This window comes from Haliotis rubra, unplaced genomic scaffold (genome assembly GCF_003918875.1).
Source record: "Haliotis rubra isolate DU_JTF1 unplaced genomic scaffold, ASM391887v1 Scf184, whole genome shotgun sequence".
Lineage (NCBI taxonomy): Eukaryota > Metazoa > Mollusca > Gastropoda > Lepetellida > Haliotidae > Haliotis > Haliotis rubra.
Window position 1 is genome coordinate 155,773 of NW_025765825.1, and position 20,699 is coordinate 176,471.

Genomic DNA, 20,699 nt, shown 5'->3' on the forward strand with positions numbered 1-20,699 from the left:
CTGGCATTCATCCTCGTGGAACTTTCACATCAAAACAGTGAATCCTGTCAATCAGGAACATACGAATTGGTTGGTTGGCTATAATTGGTAAATCTGGGTTTTTTTAGTATCCCCAAACATAGTTATGAACTTTTGTTCAAGGGCGTTGTTCCTCAAGCGATCGTAGTGCAGTCGGGAGTCTATGTTAAATTGTGGGAAAAACGATCATCTTAGCTTTTCGATCGTTTTGTGTAACGAAACACAACTTGTTTTGAAAGAAAATGCCAGAATGATACAAATTGTATGGGTATTTATATAGAGCTATAAGTCCATTCCATCTACATGCATGCTTAAAGCACATTGTGTTCCCTCGATTATCTCAAACGGCACATCGTCATATGAGCGAAATATTCTCAAGCACGACGTTAAACCCAATTTCACCTCACCTCACCTCAAACGGCAGATCGTATTTTCAATCTCAACTCCCTGGGGATCAGACAACTCGCAAGGCTACTAGGCGCACCATCTTAATTTGGCTTTCCCATCCTTTCGAGGTACCCATTCACAACTGGTTGGACAGGAACACATAGTCACAATATTTTGTCCAAATATTACTGCACATTGCTGTACCCGCAACTATGTGTTTGTACGTATTCATGTGGCCACCATCTGGTCATTTATAAACGGATTCGTGGGTTTTCCTATGTACACGGGGTTATGTACTGTATACTTGGCTTGTGACAACACTGAGTTTACTCCAAGGTTTTTACACCCGGTCACAGGTGGGCTCGATCCCGGCACCTTAAACTCGCTGGATCACTAGCCTCGCACCTTAGACAGCTCGCCCACCACGAACGACTCCAACCTTTTAACAACTTGACAATTCACCCATTGCCCTGTCTTTATATAACATATATTCTCTCATTTTCCTTATAACAGCAAGACTAAGTACTCGAACACAAAACGAAGCCATCCTCAAATAAAAGCCAACAAATATGGAAGTTACTGTACCTTACCACTTGAATTTCCCTTTGTTTCAATAAGAATTTAAATAAAAAATTCCTTACACCCCCAATGTATACCCTTGCCAAACACTTACATTGCCTTTGTTGGTCCATACACACTCAATAATAGTTTCTTTCATTCATACATACCTGGGACGTTACGGTTTACAGAGTTGAATGATTTAACAGAACAATGTACTTAAACATCAACAATAATTTAGAATAATTTACGACACCAATTAATCAACAATTAATCATGATCAGTAACATTAATCAGTAAATCTGAGTTCTCAAACTTAAATAGAAATGTTAAAGCTTGTCCTCAAAACTTAACAAATATTCCTCCACAATAAATCTGCCGGTAATTTGAATAATTTGACAAAATCCCCTATTTCATGCAGTTTTCACAAATGGAAGGCGGATGAAGCATGGGCCATAACTCAAATTCGAATTCTCATTAGACTGTGACAGGTAACATCGGATTTCACTTCCCCAAATAAAATATGTTTTGAAAAAATGTCCACTTGGAGTATTAGTCGCTCAGACGGAAAGACGGACGGACGCCTTTCCTAGATCCCCAACCCAGCTTCGCTAGCTTAGAGAATAGAAAACAAAACAATGTCGTCTTTGGTAGTGTACTTCACATTATTACAAGCTTGTTCCTCATCTGTTTTCTTAAATGATAGACTCCAAAATACGAACGTCCTATTAATACCAAGCATATTTTAATGCATGTATATTTATATAAACTCTCTAATCTTTTTGTAGTCGCCCCCTGAATTCTCAAGCCATTTAGTACTAGTAACTACTCATACATTTATCTTCCTATACAGGCACGTATTTGAACAGTGCTTCAAGGAAACAGATCATAAATTCAATAATAATATCTGTTATTGCCGTTTTAAACAATATCCTCTAACACTATCGGAGTACAATACATTATTAAGTGTTCCGACTTTGTAAAATTATACACACACTGGACAGAATAACAATCGTCTACTAAATATATGCTCGTGTATTGCGGAACATAAGGGTCGTTATATGCTGACATGGCATAATCAATAAATCGATGTATGTCTATTTACCATCTCTCCAATAATACAAGCCATGATACCGCCAGTTAGGTTACTCATCTATTGCTATGTCTCTGTCACCATTTTAAATGGGCGTTGCGACAAAGTTTGAAAATAACTACCTAAAGGAGCATTCACTCACCCTGTTTTCTTTTAGATAAGTTAGCATTCAGGAAATTTGAGTCTTTTTTATGCTCATTCTACAGACGCTTATGATTAAGAAGTACAATAAAATACACATATCTTGTTATCTAAGCCGTCCTTGACTTAAAAGTGCACGTAAAAACATCGGTTTTAGATCAGTTTTATCTCAAGTAATTGCTTCTGGTGGAAATAATTTTACATGGTACACTTACCTCACATTTCCCTGATTTCCAGACCCTCGACAGCAGTACAACGAACTATCCGCTTCCATAGACGGTTCCCAGATCTATGGCATTTCTGACTCCGAAATGGCTGAGCTCAGAGACACTGACTCCGGATGTAAGATATACACATAATGTTGTAAATGTAAACTTTAGAACTGCTTCTGGCAAGATTGTCATTTAAAACCATGCGCTACATTGCTTTTCCGCGAATGATAACTGCAAAGCCACATCTCTCTCTCCATCTAACTGTAATCGTCTATATGTAAACATGTCCATTCATGAGTTACCTTGATTCTTTCCAGCTGGATTGCTCAAAGGGGGAATAAATAACCTTCTGCCAGAAGGAGATTCTGACGATTGCTTTCTCGATACCTCCGATTCAAGCAACTACTGTTTCAAAGCAGGTTGTTTCCTGAAAAAACCTTCTTGTATATATTTTGTTTAACTGAAGAATGTGTAATTTGAGTTAGTTGTCAGTGATGATGGCACACGATGTGCTAATCAGAGTAAACAGTGCTCTTCACACATTGTTCATGAGATACCACAACAGTGTTGCAACAGCTCTTCAAGGATTCAACAGTGACTGGGATGACGAAAACCTCTTTCAAGAAGCTCGATGAAAAGTCATTGCTGAACTACAGGTACGAAGTCCCTTCTGTAGAAAACAAACGAATCAAAATGATGAACGTGGTGTAAGGTATACATTCCCATGGAGAGGTGAACAGAATGTTGATGAATCTGTTATTGTAAACCAATAGTGAGTGTTTTCCGCAATCTGATTGGTTAATTACCCTTTTCGAATAGTCTGACTGACTGACTGACTGAGTTTGGTTTTACGCCGCTTTTAGCAATATTCCAGCAATATCACGGCGGGGGACACCAGAAAAGGGCTTCACACATTGTGCCCATGTGGGGATTCGAACCCCGGGTCTTCAGCGTGACGAGCCAACGCTTTAACCACTAGACTACCCCACCGCCCCTTTTCGAATAGTGTTCGACATACCTGAAAATGAAGGCCTAATAACCGCACATTAATACGTTCGCTGCATGAATTTACCACCTCAATTTCTTTCTGGGGGATTTTGATAAAATCTTCGAAGACGACAAATTCGCCGAAGAATTATTCAAAGATGATGGGGAGTACAATCCCATGACACATAATCAATATGTGATCAGAAAATAGTAAAGTGAAAGAAGAGCCATAAAATAATATCCTTCAATGATGTTTATTCACAAATGAACTGCTCTGCAAATCTCAAGAATTCGTGTATTTAATTTGGTACAATATTCGAAGGTTAAAGATTATTATTCAGCAAAAAGAATACGTTAATGCTACTTGTTTCTGGATATTGATCTTCCAAAAGACACCAATCCCAGCAGTCCGGACGTTTCCACTTCCATTGGAAATTCCAGCGCTTTACGCCTCCATCTTGTCCACCGAGCGTCCCTCCACAGTCCCGCTTTGGGACAGAGAATGGCCTGAGGGAAATAATTGATGGGCCATTACCGAAAACAACCGAGAGAAATACAATTTGGGGCGTAAAATTCTTCAGAGGTGTGCAACGTTTAACATTTTGTAAACAAACCAAAAGGAAGTTACATGTTAGTTACCTCCCTTTCGTTAGACTGTCGCACGGCTTCTAAACACAATTATATCAAAGGAATGAAAGCAAATATAGCTATTATTTCTAAAAAAGCCAGCTTTCAATATGAGTTACATCTGATCTAACACAGAATGATAATATGATGAAATACTAAAATAGCAAAAAATAAATACTTTTCGGTAATCATGAAAAGTTACTAATGCAGTCTAGGAAATCCCACTGCCACAAGCCCAAGCATATCAAAACAATTTCAAATGTTGAAATCTTACCTTTTTGTGTCTGGTTTCATGCTTCATATCGTACAAATCCCACTTGAATCCCAATAATGAATCGTTCTTTAATTTTCAACATCCGAAATCTGTCGACGATATCCGCGATTCTGTTTGGTAGAACACCTAACGGTGCGTTGGCAAAAAATCACTGTCACAAATGAGGAAAAACATCTCCAAGAATGCCAAGTTGCCACACACGTACACAAATCACTGCCTTCAGGCAACAGCCGTTACTCTGCTATCCCATGCCGGAATTAAGTTTAAAGTTGAAAAATCACATACTGCACCGAATCCAGCAGTGTACAGAAGGGGTCATAAAACTACAACGGGAAGGAAGAGAAATCCATATTTCATTGGACAGGATCGTAAAAATGAGAAAATGGCTGAAGGATCATGCTTCATCGCATATGTGTGCACTCAAGTGCATTAAAGTCAACACTAGTCTGGTTGTGATATGCAAAATGTATCACAGATATAGTGGGGGTACACGGCGAACACGCATCAAGGGCACTGTTCCATCAACTGAAGGAGGAGACTGGACTCGACGAAAGGATCCTGTGGTAACATCGTGGTAACTTCTTGCATAAAGAATAATACACAAAGCAATTTAAAAGAGCAACAATATCTTTTTATGTGGCAATTATTACCGTGCAGGTTTCACTGTATGTCTATAGATCACCGCATTTAGGTAACATTTTTACGATATAATTTCAAACCTAGATAAAACATCTTTAATCTGTACTATCTGCACCCTTCGTCATCTTATAGTTCAGGCAATGTTTGTAACAATAGCCTATGTTTCTATAGTTTTCTATATTCTATATACAAGTCTCCGAATGGGCCTCCTCCGTGGTTAGAGCGTCCGACCGGAGGGCAGAAGGTCGCGGGTTCGATCCCCGGCTGCGTCATACCAAAAGACGTTAAAATATGGTACTTGTTGATCCCTGCCTGGCGCTCGGCATTAATGGGTACAACAAGGACTGGTCAGCTCGGAGTCAGTATAATGTGTCTGAGTGGGGTATTTATGCTTAACTGCGGCATGGTATCTCATTGAGCTAGAACTATAAAGCCAGCTAAGTCGGAACTAGTACAAGCAGCCACACAAACACACACATGCACGTCGTCATATTAGCGAAATGTTTCTTAAGTACGACGTTAAACCTCATTTCACATCACCTCACCCGAATTGCATTTCATAAGGTGTCACAGGGATGAGTGATATATACTGTGAATAAAAAGTTAAGCGCCACCCAGTATATTTTGCCAATATAGGTTGTCTCATTGGAAATCTTTCAGAAAAAAACAACTATCATAATTTGGTTTAGTACTTTTAGTTTAAAAACAAAACCATCATCTTTTACTTGAAATAGGATGTATGCGCTTTTGGAAAAAATGCATTTTGTTTTCCTCAAAAACGTTACTTTCTTTTGAAAAGTGAAAATCAGAAATGGCTGTTATTTGGTCACATGAATGTCATTTTTGACAAGTGAAACCTACGTTTAATAGTGCTGTATAAGCAGAATAGGAATAGTAATTTTGCTTTAAAAAGCAGTGCTATCATATCTTTAACAATATTCCCTTTAATGTTAAATACAAATGATTATGATATCCCTATATCAGTAACCAGATGGACCTTTTGTAACTATGGGTTGGTCTTCCCAATTATTTTAGCCTAACATTTCCACAGCTTCACATCTTAGATTTGAAATAAGCTGGCGCTTAACTTTATATTCTCGGTATATTACATAATTAGGCAAGTATCTATCCGAGGTATAATGCCATGTCATACAAATACGATGCACACTTTATTGTATGGTAAGTCTGATATTTATAAGGCAGCAGAAAAGTACTGTCAGTCTGTTCAGACTCCCAAACATTTCAAGCATGTGCGATGCTGTACGTATTGTCATGATTCTAATTAGATGTAATGGTTCTAAAATGGATGCTTCATCACACCTTGTCTGTTATGTGTTGCAGGTAATATCTCTTGAAACTATGTACAGTTGATGGCTGTGGGTATTGTAACTCAGTACAAATGTCTCAACTTAATTGTACAGTTGATGACTACAAAACTTATTTCAAATATTTAAATATTCCGTGAAGGTATATACTCGTTTCTTGTCTGATCAGATTCCTTTAAACATGTTAAGATCACGTTAAAATATATGCGACTAGGAGAAGATACCCTAATAGATTTGCAAAAAAGCTACAAATATAATAAAAGACCCCAATAGACTCAGTATAATAGTTAAACTTACAAAAGGAAACGATTGTTAAAAAACAAATCTTAAGTTAATATCACAGAGTCCTCATTGGACATTTCAGCTGATTTATCACTGTTTGGAGAGAATAGTGAAACTGACATTATATACACACTCATACATGTATGTGTTATTTATCTTTCTCTTAAACATTAGAATATAAACAATACAACATCATTTCCGATTCTCTTTCGTGTCTTCAGGCTATTAAAAATCTTTCTTGTAAACATCCACTTTTATTAGAAATTATTGAATTGTATAAAGAGCTTGCTACTGGCCAATGAGACATCGTCTTTTGTTGGCTACCCAGTCACGTTGGCATTTCTGGGAACACAATGGCCGATCTTGCTGCTAAGGCAGCACTCAATAAATCTGTGACACCACTTCTTATTCCATATTCTGATTACAAAGCTAGCATTAGAACCTACATCCGTGATCTGATGCAAAAGAAGTGGGACACCCAAGTAGGTATTAACAAATTACATGAAATAAAACCCTATATTGGTTACATCTATTTGGGTTGTCAATCAAGATTTGAAGAGGTCATCCTGCGACGATGTCGCCTTGGCCACACCAGGTATACTCATGAATATTTGTTAAAAGGCGAAGATCCTCCGTTTTGCATCCCTTGGGATGAAAGAATCACGGTCAAGCATGTCGTGCTTGACAGCATTGATTTTTCCATCACAAGGCATAAATATTTTAATGTCAAAACAATTAAGGATCTTTTTTTATAATGTTAATGATCATTTAATAATTGAATTTTTAAAGGAAATAGAATTATTGCATACATTTTGGAAAATATGTTTTGTAAATAGATAAATGATATTTTAAACATGGTAGTATGAATTAGCAACTGCGATTGTTAGTGGCTGTATCCTCAAAGGGGCTTAAAGTATCGTAAAATAATTGTCCTCCTGAGAGGGTACGTAAGTTCAAAACACTTGCAAAGTCAATTTCGTACAACCATACTTTTTAATCGTAGTATTTCTGTTATTTTAACTTTCGGCTAAGTCTTCCTAAATCGCCAGTGGCCAAATGGATGGTGTAAATCCAGCTAGGGCCCATGCAGGTAGCAAATGTAATGTAAGTCCTCATGGTTCCTAGTATGGTGATCTACCTTCAGTTGTCTGCGACCTATAACCTGTTTTTATATTGTACTGTCTTCTTTAATTAAAATCTTTTAGTTTGACATGCTAGTTTTATGTTCATATATGTGATGTTCTAGTATTTTTACTGTCCATCGTCGACAGGTTTTACTCTCCAAAATGTTTTCATTTTTAATTGTATAAATTGGTTTCGTCACGATATGGCTGAGATATTGCCGATGTGACGTTAAATATTAACTCACTCACTCACTTACACATTAGATGCTAAGGGGTTGTTCTGTTTCCAGTGGAGCATTGGAAGATCATTCCACAGAGGAAATGGTGCGTTTGAAGGTTCTTCTTTTCCATGCTGGATGTGTAGGTGATGCCTTTTTTCTTTGGTTCCGAATTTAGAATCAAACACATTTCATATACAAATATTTAGATTTACGTTCTTTAGATATGTCTTTCCATCGGACTGTAGCGACTCACATACCACCACACGTCAACCGCTATACTTCGTCAATAGCTATACTTCAGCTCTTAATTTCAACTATGGTAAGGGAAGGTAAGGTCATTTCATTCACACTTATAACCTGGTGTCATCACTGATTTCCAATGATCCATTTCCATTTCCACTTCAAGGTAACGGGGAGTGGAATCTCTTTTGAAAGACTAATCGAAACGGTGTTTATGGTGTATATTTATGTTCAACGTCAGCAATTAACTGATTGAACACAAGTATGACAAAGTCACATATATCAAGTTGATATTTTATTGACAGAGCTGACACAATGCGGTAAGGTCATAGGAATGCTCAGTTCATTATTCTCTCCATCTCCGAAGTCGCACTTCATTCAGCTCAGAGCAGTTGCCCACCTGGTTACTGATAATAAAACCAATCATCATTAGACGAGTTTTAAAATGGAATCACATTTCTTGCTATATACACATTCCATACAAATCACATTCGTTTCAGGTTCTTATTTCAACATAAAACGAGAAATATGTTAAACAAGATTATGTATTTTCAGTGTGAAAAATTATCTTACTATTAGGTCAGTCACGTAGATGAGAAGCGATAGTGTAGTTGGAAAATGCAACTGTTAATTGAATTCATTTCTGTACAGCTCTACTGTAATGTGACAGGTATATAGTAATTCAGCATACTTAGTTCCATCGTTAGCGTTGATGAAGGCCTGGCGCTGGATAGTGCTGATATTGTCGGCATTGTCACAGATGATGCGAGCTAAAGACGCCTTTTTCAGCTGCGCTATTTGTTCTATATTTGAACAAAAAACAATGTGATGAAAATTGATGACAAGCAAAATTTAAATATTCATGTAGCAGGTCATATTCGGCAACAGATAGTCAACGAGGGAAAAACAACCCGAGAGTATCGGCTGAGTTATGTGATCTAAATTCAAACAAAGAAATGTTGCAAAGGGATACCAACATTGGTATTCAATACAAAAAGACAGTATCTCTAAGCAAATGACTGCTTTCTTAGCTGTGTTAGTTGAAGTGATTTGGTAACTACCACGAAGGAGGTGTCAATTATTTACCGGATGTGAAGCCAGTGTCGGAGTCTGTAGATTCAAACCAGAACCTGTCCCCATCTCTCAGTTTCTTGAACTGTTCTCCGATCAGACAGATGTAAGTATTTCCTACTGCTGCTCCCGCAACAGGAGCTTCAGCAATACCTCCACTGTACAGGTCAATGTCATCGACGCTAGCGCTGAAAAAGTAACGTCCCATTACGTGGATCGTAGGCTCTAAAGAAGAGGTTCTTTACTCTTCATACAAAATGCTTTTGGAACTAATATGGTGAGAACATGTTCACCACAGACCGACCCATCAAACAACATTGTATGAACATTGATAACATAGTGTATTACCAAACGAAATTGGACGGATCAAATTTGCAAAGGAACGTCTGTGAAGACAAAAACACTTACTACATGTCTCGAAGATCGCGAGCTTGAATACGCCCAAAGTCAGTACCAGTCACGAAGTCAGTGATTCTGCCGAGACCACAGTAGTCTCTCCAGTCGTTGTAGGGAGGAAGACCATGTTCCCTTCCACGCTGAATGTTCAGAGCCACGATGTCAAATCCGTCCTTTGTGGCTGAATCTTCCTCAAACATTCTCTGCCTCATGCCATCGACATACCACGCATCAGCTCGTTCACCAGGAGCGTCCAGTAAACTACTGATAACGTCATCCAGGCTGTTGATGACATATTTGGTCCTCTTGAACAGGTCACCAGTGTCCACGACATCACCTCCTATCGTCAGGTTTTCTGGCACCATGGAATGACCAAATCGAAAAGCTGCCGTCGAGAAGACGTTACTTAGAGATGGGTCAAGGGTAGAATTGTAGTTGTAGTTGTCGAATCCCAGGTCGTATGCTGCGACCCCGTTGGTACCAAGAATTTCAGGCAGCCACTCTTTGTAAGTTATCACCTGAGGGTATATGGAATGCACAGGTAACAGGAATTAATGTTTGCAGTTAATTTTTAATTGTAATAGACAGATTGGGCTTGGTAAAGGTCAGTTGCTGTTTTCAGCATGCCACCGAGTATTATCAGTAGATCAGTTGTCATGTTTATTCCATGTGCATGTACGTGTCACTATATTCATTATCTATTTATTTGCATTCTGCAAAATGAAAAATTAACCTGTAGTTCAGCAATGACTATTCGTCGTGCTTCTTGGAAGAGCTTCTCGTCATCCCAGCCACTGTTGAATCCTTTGAGAGCTGTTGCAACACGGTTGTGTTCTCTCATGAACAGTGTGTGCAGAGCGCTAAGTCCAGGGAAGACATTCACTCTCGAGTCACCTACAGTAAAACGGGAACTATAACAATACCGGTAAAACCTTATTCCGCAGAAATTGTTATGATCAAATGCAAAAGCATAATTTGCACAATGTAGTTTGTGTCACATTCGTTATCATCGACCCGTTAAGGTCCGGGTTAGAATGTGCCTTCAGTAATCCATGCTTGTCGTAAGAGGCGACTAACGGGATCGGGTGGTCAGGCTCGCTGACTTGGTTGACACATGTCATCGGTTCCCAATTGCGCAGATCGATGCTCATGCTGTTGATCACTGGATTGTCTGGTCCAGACTCGATTATTTTGAGACCGCCGCCATTTAGCTGGAATATTGGCGAGTGTGGCGTAAAACTAAGCTCACTCACTCATTCGTTTTCATCATCAGCATCATCAAGGCTCACATTACACACCCTTTTTCAGAATCACGTATGTATTGCATTTATAATATTAAAATGTTGATATATATTGAAATGTTAAATCACATTGTGTATCATCATCACTCTACAAAATTTGCTCAAGTTACACATTCTTCAGGTGCAAAAGAAGAGAATATTGTTTTCTGGTAACGACCTGCTTTGAAACAGTAGTTGCTTGAATCTGACGCATCAAGAAAGCAATCATCGGAATCTCCTTGTGGCAGGAGATTGTTTGTTCCCACTTTCAGCAACCCAGCTGGAAAACGATGGAATGACGAATTACAACTAATTATCACACCTAATTGTGGTTAGGTTATTCATTAAAAATTATAAGATATGATTACTTCATAATTTAAAGGAAAATAAAATTTGATGCATGTGCCATATATTGTTCAAGTATTTACATGTAATATAAGGATACATGTAAGACTCGGATCCATGGCAGGCCTCAAATCCGCGGCGGATTTCCAAATCCATGGCTAGTTGACGTACCTACCCTAATCTGTGGAGGATTTCCTACACATCGTCATTGGAACATTTCACCTAGGTACAATAGGGGTTTATGGCATTCATGTATGTGTTTCTAACTTACTGATAACCCTGGGATTAGATTTTCGAAGCTCTGTTAGCGCTAAGATGGTCTGTCGATATTGCTAATGTTTTTACGACTATCATAGAACTAAGAGAGCTTCGAAAATTTAGGCCATGCTAATCTTGCAAATCTTTACACTTCCCCATTTCGGATTCAGCGTTTTCAGTTTTGTAATCTCACGTATTTTCTCCATGTCGTTCCAAAATGTTTCTGCATTGGGATCGTTTGATACGGGTTTCTTCTTCTTTGTAGGTGGCTCCGCAATTACAAAACCATCATTTTCTATGGTTTCCAGTTTCTTAGCTTTGAAGATTTTCCTGAGATTACTATCGCCACGAACGGCTAGTGTCGAATAACGTCGGGAACGGTTATCGATTATGACGTCATCACGTAATTACGCGATGACGTCATGTAACAATCGAACAATCAAACCTGCCACGAATTAGGAAACCCGCCATAGATTAGAGACCCGCCACAGATCAGAGTCCTACATATGTATACAATGTTATGATGAAATCAGAACTTGCAACATACATCCAGAATCAATGTCTCTGAGCTCGTTCATTTCGGCGTCCGAAATGCCGTAGATGTGGGATCCATCAATGAAGGCTGATAATTCATTGTACTGTTGGCGAGCATCTGCAATGAAATTTGTTTACTGTGTAAGATTACTTGTAATAAGGCTTAAACCGTTTTCTGCAGTTATAATGTATCCAAAAACAATTTTCTAATCAGTTCAGTTTCAGAGAAAGGTTATCTTTGATCAAATATCATATACGTATTGAGTTTGAAGCTTCGTTAGATATTGCCAAAGAAAGAGCATCAAATGTCCTTACTTGAGGAATCTGTGCCTGTTCCGGAAACAGCCTCCGATCTCACCAGATTCATACATTTACCATCGCCAAAGTAGAAATCACCATCAGGAAGGTTGATTGGGAAACAGGGAGAATCAGGGCTGATGAAAGGAACGTTACAAGTACATTAATTCAAAGTCCCTTTCTGAATTTTGTTCTCCCGAGAGGGTACGTAAATCCCAGAACGTTCTAAGTAAATTAAGATATACCAGGAGTTTAATCATAGGATATTTGTGTTTTAAGTGATGGCTAAATTTAAGCACAATCGCCAACATCTGAAGGAACGATGTAAATCAAGCTAGAGCCCATGCAGGTAGCAAAAGTACTGTAAGTCCCCTAGTTTCTGGCGATCTATAGCCTGTTTCTGTATTGTGTATTGTCCGTGTTGTGCTATTATTTTAACATTAAATGCTAGTTATAAATCCAACTGTGATACTCTAGTTGTTTTGCTGTCCTTTGACGGCAGGTTTATAGTATGCATTAATTCCTTATCAATGTCAAATTGGTTCTCGTCAAGATATGGCGGAAATATTGCCGATGCGACGATACAGATTAACTCAGTCACTCACTTAATTTTGGTACATGATATAACTAGAAACGTTATTAGTATTGAAGCAAAACATTCTTAATGTTTATTGCTTTGTGCTGTTGATAGAAGGTCAACGTTTTATACTTCCGTCTAACTTTGTCCTAATCTGAAGTTAGTAATTAATCAAATGTACTTGAACTACTTGTTGCCTTATGATATTCAGATGAATAATATGACATAGATATTTATAGTTCTAGTATGATGTTGTGTGTATTGGTATTTTCAGTGTTACATATATAATATGACTTACTCGGTGGGAACAGAGTCAGTTCTGTCACAACAGTCAATATCAGATCCGTTATCTGTAAAGGATCAAAACGCTTTAAAGTTGACTTCAGTCAAGAGGATCGAACTAAGGAAACAATTTCACATATACAAAATGTTGGGAAATATAAAAGACAAATGTCAGTACTACGAAAAAGAACAAAGGTTAAAAAACATGATATGCAAGAATATTAAAACTTAAAATAGTTTGCAGGGGTCGCACATCGTTTGGCGATACCAAGTTCGTAGGGTGTAATTTCCTATTTCGACACGTTGGTCGATTAACCTCTGTGGATCATTATTTCTGTCAATCCTATTGATACTACATTCACAGAATTGTGATTTACTTCCTTTCTTGGTTCCACTTGTTCGGAACAAGTCATGTGTCATCTTCAACACATCTACGGGCTATTTGCCAATACTTTCAAAGCTGAAATATCAGGGAACGTTAGTGAGTAAGCATTATAGAAACTGGGGTAACTGTCAACTTGAGACCGCAACACCAATTTGGCGATGGGCAGTTATGATCGAGGGTGGCCTCACCATGACAGAGACAACCCCATTACGTGCTGTGCAAGGAAGGGTCATTAGAGGGACTATCAGGACAACATTCGGAAAGTCTTTCTCGTCCTATTAGCAAGGAATGGACCGTGTGTTAGCCTAGCTCACAATCACTGGCCACGGTTTAGTTGGTTGACCGAAGCCAGGCAATGGAAAAGTAGTGGGACAGACTCCTTCAAATCACCATTAGAAGACTATCAAGCGCAATAGGTCATATCTGCCCTTTCACAAAATGTGGCGGTAATACGCACTGCTGATTAAAAATATTGCCATCTTATCCTAAACGTTCTTCAAGACTGTTGGCGGTCATAACTTCAGTTGTAGTACGTCACTGCTGGTTGCAATATGTTCCAACTTTATTCATTATCGTCATAAAAATTGACTCTAATGTTTGTTCTCAAACAACTTTAAGTTTGTTCTAAGCATCCACAACATCTTTGAAAAGAATACATACCTGTCAACACCGGAGTTCCGGTAATATCATGGTCAATAAACTGACCCCATTGCATCAACATGACGGAGTGTTTGATGGAGAGGAAACTCAGCTCAAAGTGAACATGGTTGCTGATACTTCTTGGGTTAGGCAGGACTGAGCCATCAGAGCCCAGAGCTCTGGGGTTTCCACCAGTTCCTGTAAATATACAGCACAAATGTTTGTTCGTTGTTTCATCATCGTGTTTAAATGTGCAGTAGAGTTTCTTTATATACCTTGAAAACGTGTATGTAAAAGAATGTATAATTGTCGCCAGGTTTCTCAGCACTTTATACATTAGACAATAGCACCACTGGATATCACGAACATTGCTTTCACTTCCATTAAACTCAAACGTGATGAAATTGTTAAGATGACACTCAGTTACACTATAGTCCGTTTGATTTCATTTGAGACCGATGAATTGCTCACTAACACAAAATCTAATAATTACAACAAAACCAACTTTTGCACAGTCACATGAAATCGGCAGACCAACTCTTATTGTCTCATAATTTTGGAAATCCGAATGAAAAAATTTGTTTATAAACGATCATTATTTTGTTGGTACTTGTCGCTATTTCTTTCGAGGGGAGGGGGTGGGGTGTGGTGCCTGGGTGTTGGGGGTTGTACGTGTGAAATTGAAATTTCTCTACACACGCTTGTTGATTACCTGGCTGTTCTACCAGCAAGTGTCCCAACTCGTAAGAAATAGAGTTAAGCCGCAACAAAATAATGATCGTTTGTTAAACAACTCATCAGAGTTGGTCTGTCGATTTCATGTGACTGTGCAAAAGTTGGTTTTGTTGTAATTATTAGATTTTGTGTAAGTGAGCAATTCATAGGTCTCAAATGAAATCAAACGGACTTTAACACTGGGCTTTGTTTGAAATGTTTTGAATATACAATGTCCAATTATCATTAGCAGTTTGTTACCATTGTGACAAGATATAAAGGAGCATCAAATTAAATTGAAAATGTATCAACTGACCGCTGGCGTACTCAGGTTCCAGCCACCTTGCAAATTGAGCACCTGCAGCTCCCCAGCCCGAATTCTCCACGTTATTACACGTGCCATCAGTTGTCCTATAGGTGTCACTTGAACTGCAGGTCGCTTGCCTGGATCAAAAAGCATCAAGTAACAGGCAACTGTCTTTATACACTCAACACACCATCGTAAAGTTATCTGAAAGTCCATGACTTGGAATAGCAGGTAGTTAATTCTCAAAGTGTTATATATTAACGATTTATTGAACACCTCCTCAACACCTTCTGAAATGTTAAAGTTTAAGTAAACACAACATAACTTGTTTACAAATACACCACTTGCTGAGTAAACCCTTAAGCGATTAAAACACTCTCTCGGTGTTTGAGGTGCTGAGCAATATCGGGACCCAGTCTGCTTTCCTCTGTATGCAACGAATGCTTTTTCAGTGATTCAGTTAGTGTTTTGGGGTTGTTGTTTGTTTTTGTTTTATGCTGTACAGTATTAAAGCTGAATGATCAACTCGGTGATCACCATCATGTGCATCGATCTACGCAATCAATCTACGATCTACGATGTCAAATTCAGCTTTAAAACCCGCTTTGAATAGTATCCTAGTACTTTCACGGTGTGTGGTGACATTTCAAGTGTAGTCAGGTTCAGCATATTAATCCCTGAAAGGCAGTCATTGTATGGAACAGGGCGGTGCGCAGCAGACGGTATATTGCGCACAAACATTATGTCAGTCATGAAACGGTAACTACAGAATATTGACTGTTGTTTCAATTATTTGCAAGAATATTATGGAGTGTGTGGTTTCAACACTTTCACCTGCCTATGAATATTATTATTTCTCTCTCGGATAGACATGCCCACCTCTTCTATTAACAGAAAAAGCAAACAGATATTTAATTGCGTCAAAAAAGCATGCAATAGATAAACCCGGCATTATCAGCCGATGAAAACCTTTGTCTAGTACCGCCGCATCGTTTGCCTGTAGGCCAAGCTACAACGAATGTAGCCAGTCCAAGTTCACAAATAGGCTTGCTTTAGAACCCCGGGACATCATCACTGTCATTGGAAATTTTCTATCATTTCTACCAATACTACTTGTTTTCTCTCTTGCAACTTGACTGGGTGTATCCAAGAAACTTGACATTCGCAACAACATTCAAAATCCTTTACTTTCCCTTAAAGTTGGGAAATTGATGTAAGTAAACATAATAGCACAATTCATTTTCACTGGGACACACATATTCTTCTATATACCTTTTTCTGTTGACAGGCTCCGTGTGTCTCTTGCTCTTTGATGACCGCGACATTAATGCACATGGGGTTCTGCTTCCTCCGCACTCTGTCACGAAAATAAGGACGATTAAAATGTTAACCAAACGGGTTATCTAATAAAGTTTAAAAAAATCATGAGTTTGTTATCATCATCATTATTATTATTGTCATTATTTCTATATACATGTTACTAATTTAAGGTGAGGTGAAACGGGGTTAACGCCGTGCTTACGAATATTTCGCTCATATGACGATGTGCATGCGTTTGTATTTGTGGCTGCTTGTACTAGCCAAGACTGAAACTGTTTTATAGTGCAAGCTCACTAAGCATGAATACTCCACCCAGAGACATTATACTGACTCCGAGCCGACCAGTCCTTGGTGTACCCATTAATGCCGAGCGCAAGGCAGGGACCAACAAGTACCATATTTTAACGTTTTGAGGTACGATGCGGCCGGGGATCAAACCCGCGACCTTCCGTTCTCCGGGCGGACTCTCTAACCACTACACCACGGAGGCGGTTTACTAACTTAAGAATAGGTGCACCCTTCATACAGATATGACTACATGTTAATTCTCCCAAAGTTTTATGTCTTTTCATCCAAAGTGTATTTTGCCCAAAAATACAGCCATATGGCGGCGGCCTGTAAATAATCGAGTCTGGACCAGACAAGCCAGTGATCAACAGCATGAGCATCGATCTGCGCAATTGGGAACCGATGACGTGACTGTGTCAACCAAGCCAGCGAGCCTGACCGCCCGATCCCGTTATTCGCCTCTTACGTCTGGGATGAGATAACGCTTAAATAGGTCGGTCATTCCTCAGTTGACGGATTGCCTGGCATAGCAAAATACCAAATGATGTGTAAACATTCTTGTAATTTCTTGTATAAAGAATCAAACAAGTACAAACAAAACAAGTACAATGGCAACCATATCCTTTGTGTAGCAATAATTACCGTGTATGTTTTTACTGAAGGCTCATTCTAACCCGGTGAGTGAGTGAGTTAAGATTTTAAGACACATCGGCAATATCTCAGCCATATCGTGACTATAAACAAGTTATGAATTCACCATAAATACATATAAATTATAAAAACCTGCCGACGAAGGACAGTAAAATCAACTAGAATACCACAGTATCCAGGAATAAAACTAGCAACTCTCTCTCAAATTGGATTTTAAATTAGGACACTTCAGTATAAAAACGGGCTATAGATCGCCAACAACTGCATTCTAACCCGGACCACAGGTATGAAACAACGTGAATCAAAATACATACCTGCATGGATAACGCAGAGAACGATCAGTAGAGCTTGGACAAGGAGTGACTGCATGATGCTACCTTCAGGATGGCTAGAGCCAGTGTGATGGAATACTCAAGGCTTGGCTATATATACATAATTTTCACAATGGGTATGAATCTCATACAATCTGTTTCCATTTATTGACATTATTAATTGTATTGCTGACACCTGGAACTTGAAACAGATCCCAGCAGGGGGTGGAAGTTAAGCGCGTTGATGATAAAACCCTGAATGGTAAATTGAACATTTAGATCTCGCATCGTCACATTTTGCAATGATGTATGTGATACGGTCCACACAATAATGCCCATCGCTTGCAGTTAGAGATACAGATTTCACCCTTATCAATATTGTTAATCTTATTATCAATTTTATAGCCTGTCCATATACCAGAATGTTAAAGCATAATTATCACTTTGCTGATTTAGGCAAGATAGGACTCAGATTCGGGATATCAAGTTTTTAAAAATCTAAGCTAACTAAGATGTTGTATTTACTACGTTTTATTATGGAACGCACTTTTGATGGTGTCAATGCACCGATTCGGGTACATGAGTTACAATATCCAGGTAAGAGATCGCGCTAGTTTTCAACTTGCTCCATGCATGACTGACTGAGTTTAGTTTTACGCCGCTTTTAGCAATATTCCAGCAATACCACGGCGGGGGACACCAGAAAGCTCCCAATGCAATCTCATCATACTTGTTTTACTTACCTATTTTGTTTTGTGAATACACAATGCAATTTAGATATGGTCAAATGCAACATATATTATATATTTTGGATTGATGAAGCCGCGGTGGTTGAGCGGGTTAGGAGTCTGTCTTTGTGTGCTGGCGATAAGGTGCCTGACTAGTACTCTGAGGGAGTGAGTTCGAATTCGGGTTGGGACTCAACCCAACAAAAGTACTATAATCTGTACTTTACTAAGAAAGTGTAATCCCAAATATAACATATGTTGTATTCTGTTTTGGTCAGTAATGATTACTATTTTTTTCAACGTGAGGTATTAGTATGAAATCAATTCATCTCAAAATCCTCTCATGGAATAGTTGGACGGGTATAAGGTCTTGTGCGTAAAATCTCTCATTGATGTAAATAATGCATCCCCCCGAAGGTTCGGGAGACATATTTCTGTTTTCATGGCAACAATTTGGACTAAGTCTTTTTGAAGTTTAAAGTTCGTTTCGGGAGCAAAATTCTGAAATTATCTGACCCACCTCTCCCAATTTGCCATACTGCCTCTCCATGACAAGCAGATGTGCCTCTTGGGGGTTTGAACTTTTCTTTCAATTTAATTTGTTCTGTTTCAATTATTTTTTTCTGTTGAGGTCTCAACGTTGAATTGGGGGAAGGGGGAGACATCTGTTTTTACCAGTAAAAAGCTTTCTAGTCGAGTTCTGTGACAGTCTAAATAAAACGTTATAAGAGCGGTTCACGTTTTGTCGATTCACAATTTAGTTTTACGCCGCATTTAGCAATATTCCAGCTAAATGGTGACGGTCTGCAAATAATCGAGTCTACACAATTGGGATACGATGACACGTGTCAACCAAGTCAGCGAGCCTGACCACCCGATCGCGTTAGTTGCTTCTTTCGACAAACATGGGTTACTGAAGATCAATTCTAACTCGGATCTTCGCGGGTCTTTTGTGCTTGACTGGAATTGATATATTTATAGACAAGAAGTCGACCTTTTAAAATTTCTCTATGGACACGAAGTCGACCAGCGGTAAACTTTGATGTTGAAGGTGTTGCTAGAGTCACACTAATCCGCTAGTAGGTGTTGTTTTAAGATTTTCGATAACGTCAGCATCGCGTAACGCGTGAACATAGTTCACTCACGTACTTCACTCAAAATGTCATTAATGTCATCACATGAGAGTGCATTTTACAATGATGAACATATCTCATTCAATTTAGATATATGTAAGGAAAGAACTCGCGGTAGAATTAAGTTTCGAAATGGCAAATGCACAGTTAAATCGGTCATTTCTTCCTACATCTCGTGGTGGAAGATACCTGTGTTTTGTTGGATATATTTACCGAGTGAAATAAGAGGAAGCGAGATTCGAAGTGCACAGGAAAGAACTATAACTCCACTGCGTTAACTGTCCATAGATCCAAGTGGAACCACCACGATTCCGACAGCCAAGCACCAACAACCGTCTGGAAGGGTGGCACTCTCGTCTGAAGAGATTGGTGGGAAAGGCCCACCACAATATTTTTTAAGTAATCAAATTTCATGCTTAGGAGCACACTGAAGTCCGCCTGTTACAGTGGACAAAAACGTCCATTGAAGAACAAGAAATTCAGGGACTTGGAACGTCTTAGGAGTGGACAAGCCAGCACCAAACAGTTTGCAGATGCTGCATCTCACCTACTTTATGTTTGATGATTTTGTATACGAAATATAATGGACGAAATATAGTACTATTCTCCTGTGCTCTCAACCGCATAATCCGGATTACCGCCTTGTGAAAACACTGGATTATCTCTTTGTCTTTTTAATCCCCTGTTAATTGGCATAAGGTCAAATGGACAGGACGTGGACCTTTCTTTCTTAACTGAACCGTGACATTTCACCCAAGGGTCGACGTCCTGGGCAGACACCAACTGATACACACTCAATTTAGGAGAACAGCACTCGTATATCATTTGTGAAGTGTGATGCTGAGAATACATTGTAATTAATATATTTGTTATACTGAATTAAAGAAAAACACCGCTTGAAGTTTTGTTTGCTAAGATGCTGTAATATTTCCTCTTTCTCTGAGGCTGAATGTAACACGTGAGTGAGTGATCGTGAGTGAGTGAGTGAGAGAATTAACGCTTCCTTGAACAATACATGCATTTCTGTTCATGGCGTGCCATCTGCATTGTTTGAG

General features: G+C 38.9%; 1 protein-coding gene across 1 annotated transcript; it reads right to left on the minus strand.

Annotated features, from left to right (window-relative positions):
- Nucleotides 1–8,410: 8,410 nt before the first annotated feature.
- LOC124273778 (thyroid peroxidase-like) lies at nt 8,411–17,871 on the minus strand. The gene is made up of 13 exons (XM_046709087.1): nt 17,787–17,871; nt 16,486–16,570; nt 15,223–15,350; nt 14,214–14,390; nt 13,185–13,236; nt 12,328–12,446; nt 12,026–12,130; nt 11,054–11,155; nt 10,329–10,489; nt 9,608–10,113; nt 9,215–9,387; nt 8,820–8,931; nt 8,411–8,535 (listed from the first exon to the last, which is right to left on the minus strand). Exons 1-13 carry the CDS (start codon nt 17,839–17,841, stop codon nt 8,475–8,477), a joined length of 1,836 nt encoding a protein of 611 aa, XP_046565043.1. The 5' UTR covers nt 17,842–17,871; the 3' UTR covers nt 8,411–8,474.
- Nucleotides 17,872–20,699: the final 2,828 nt, after the last annotated feature.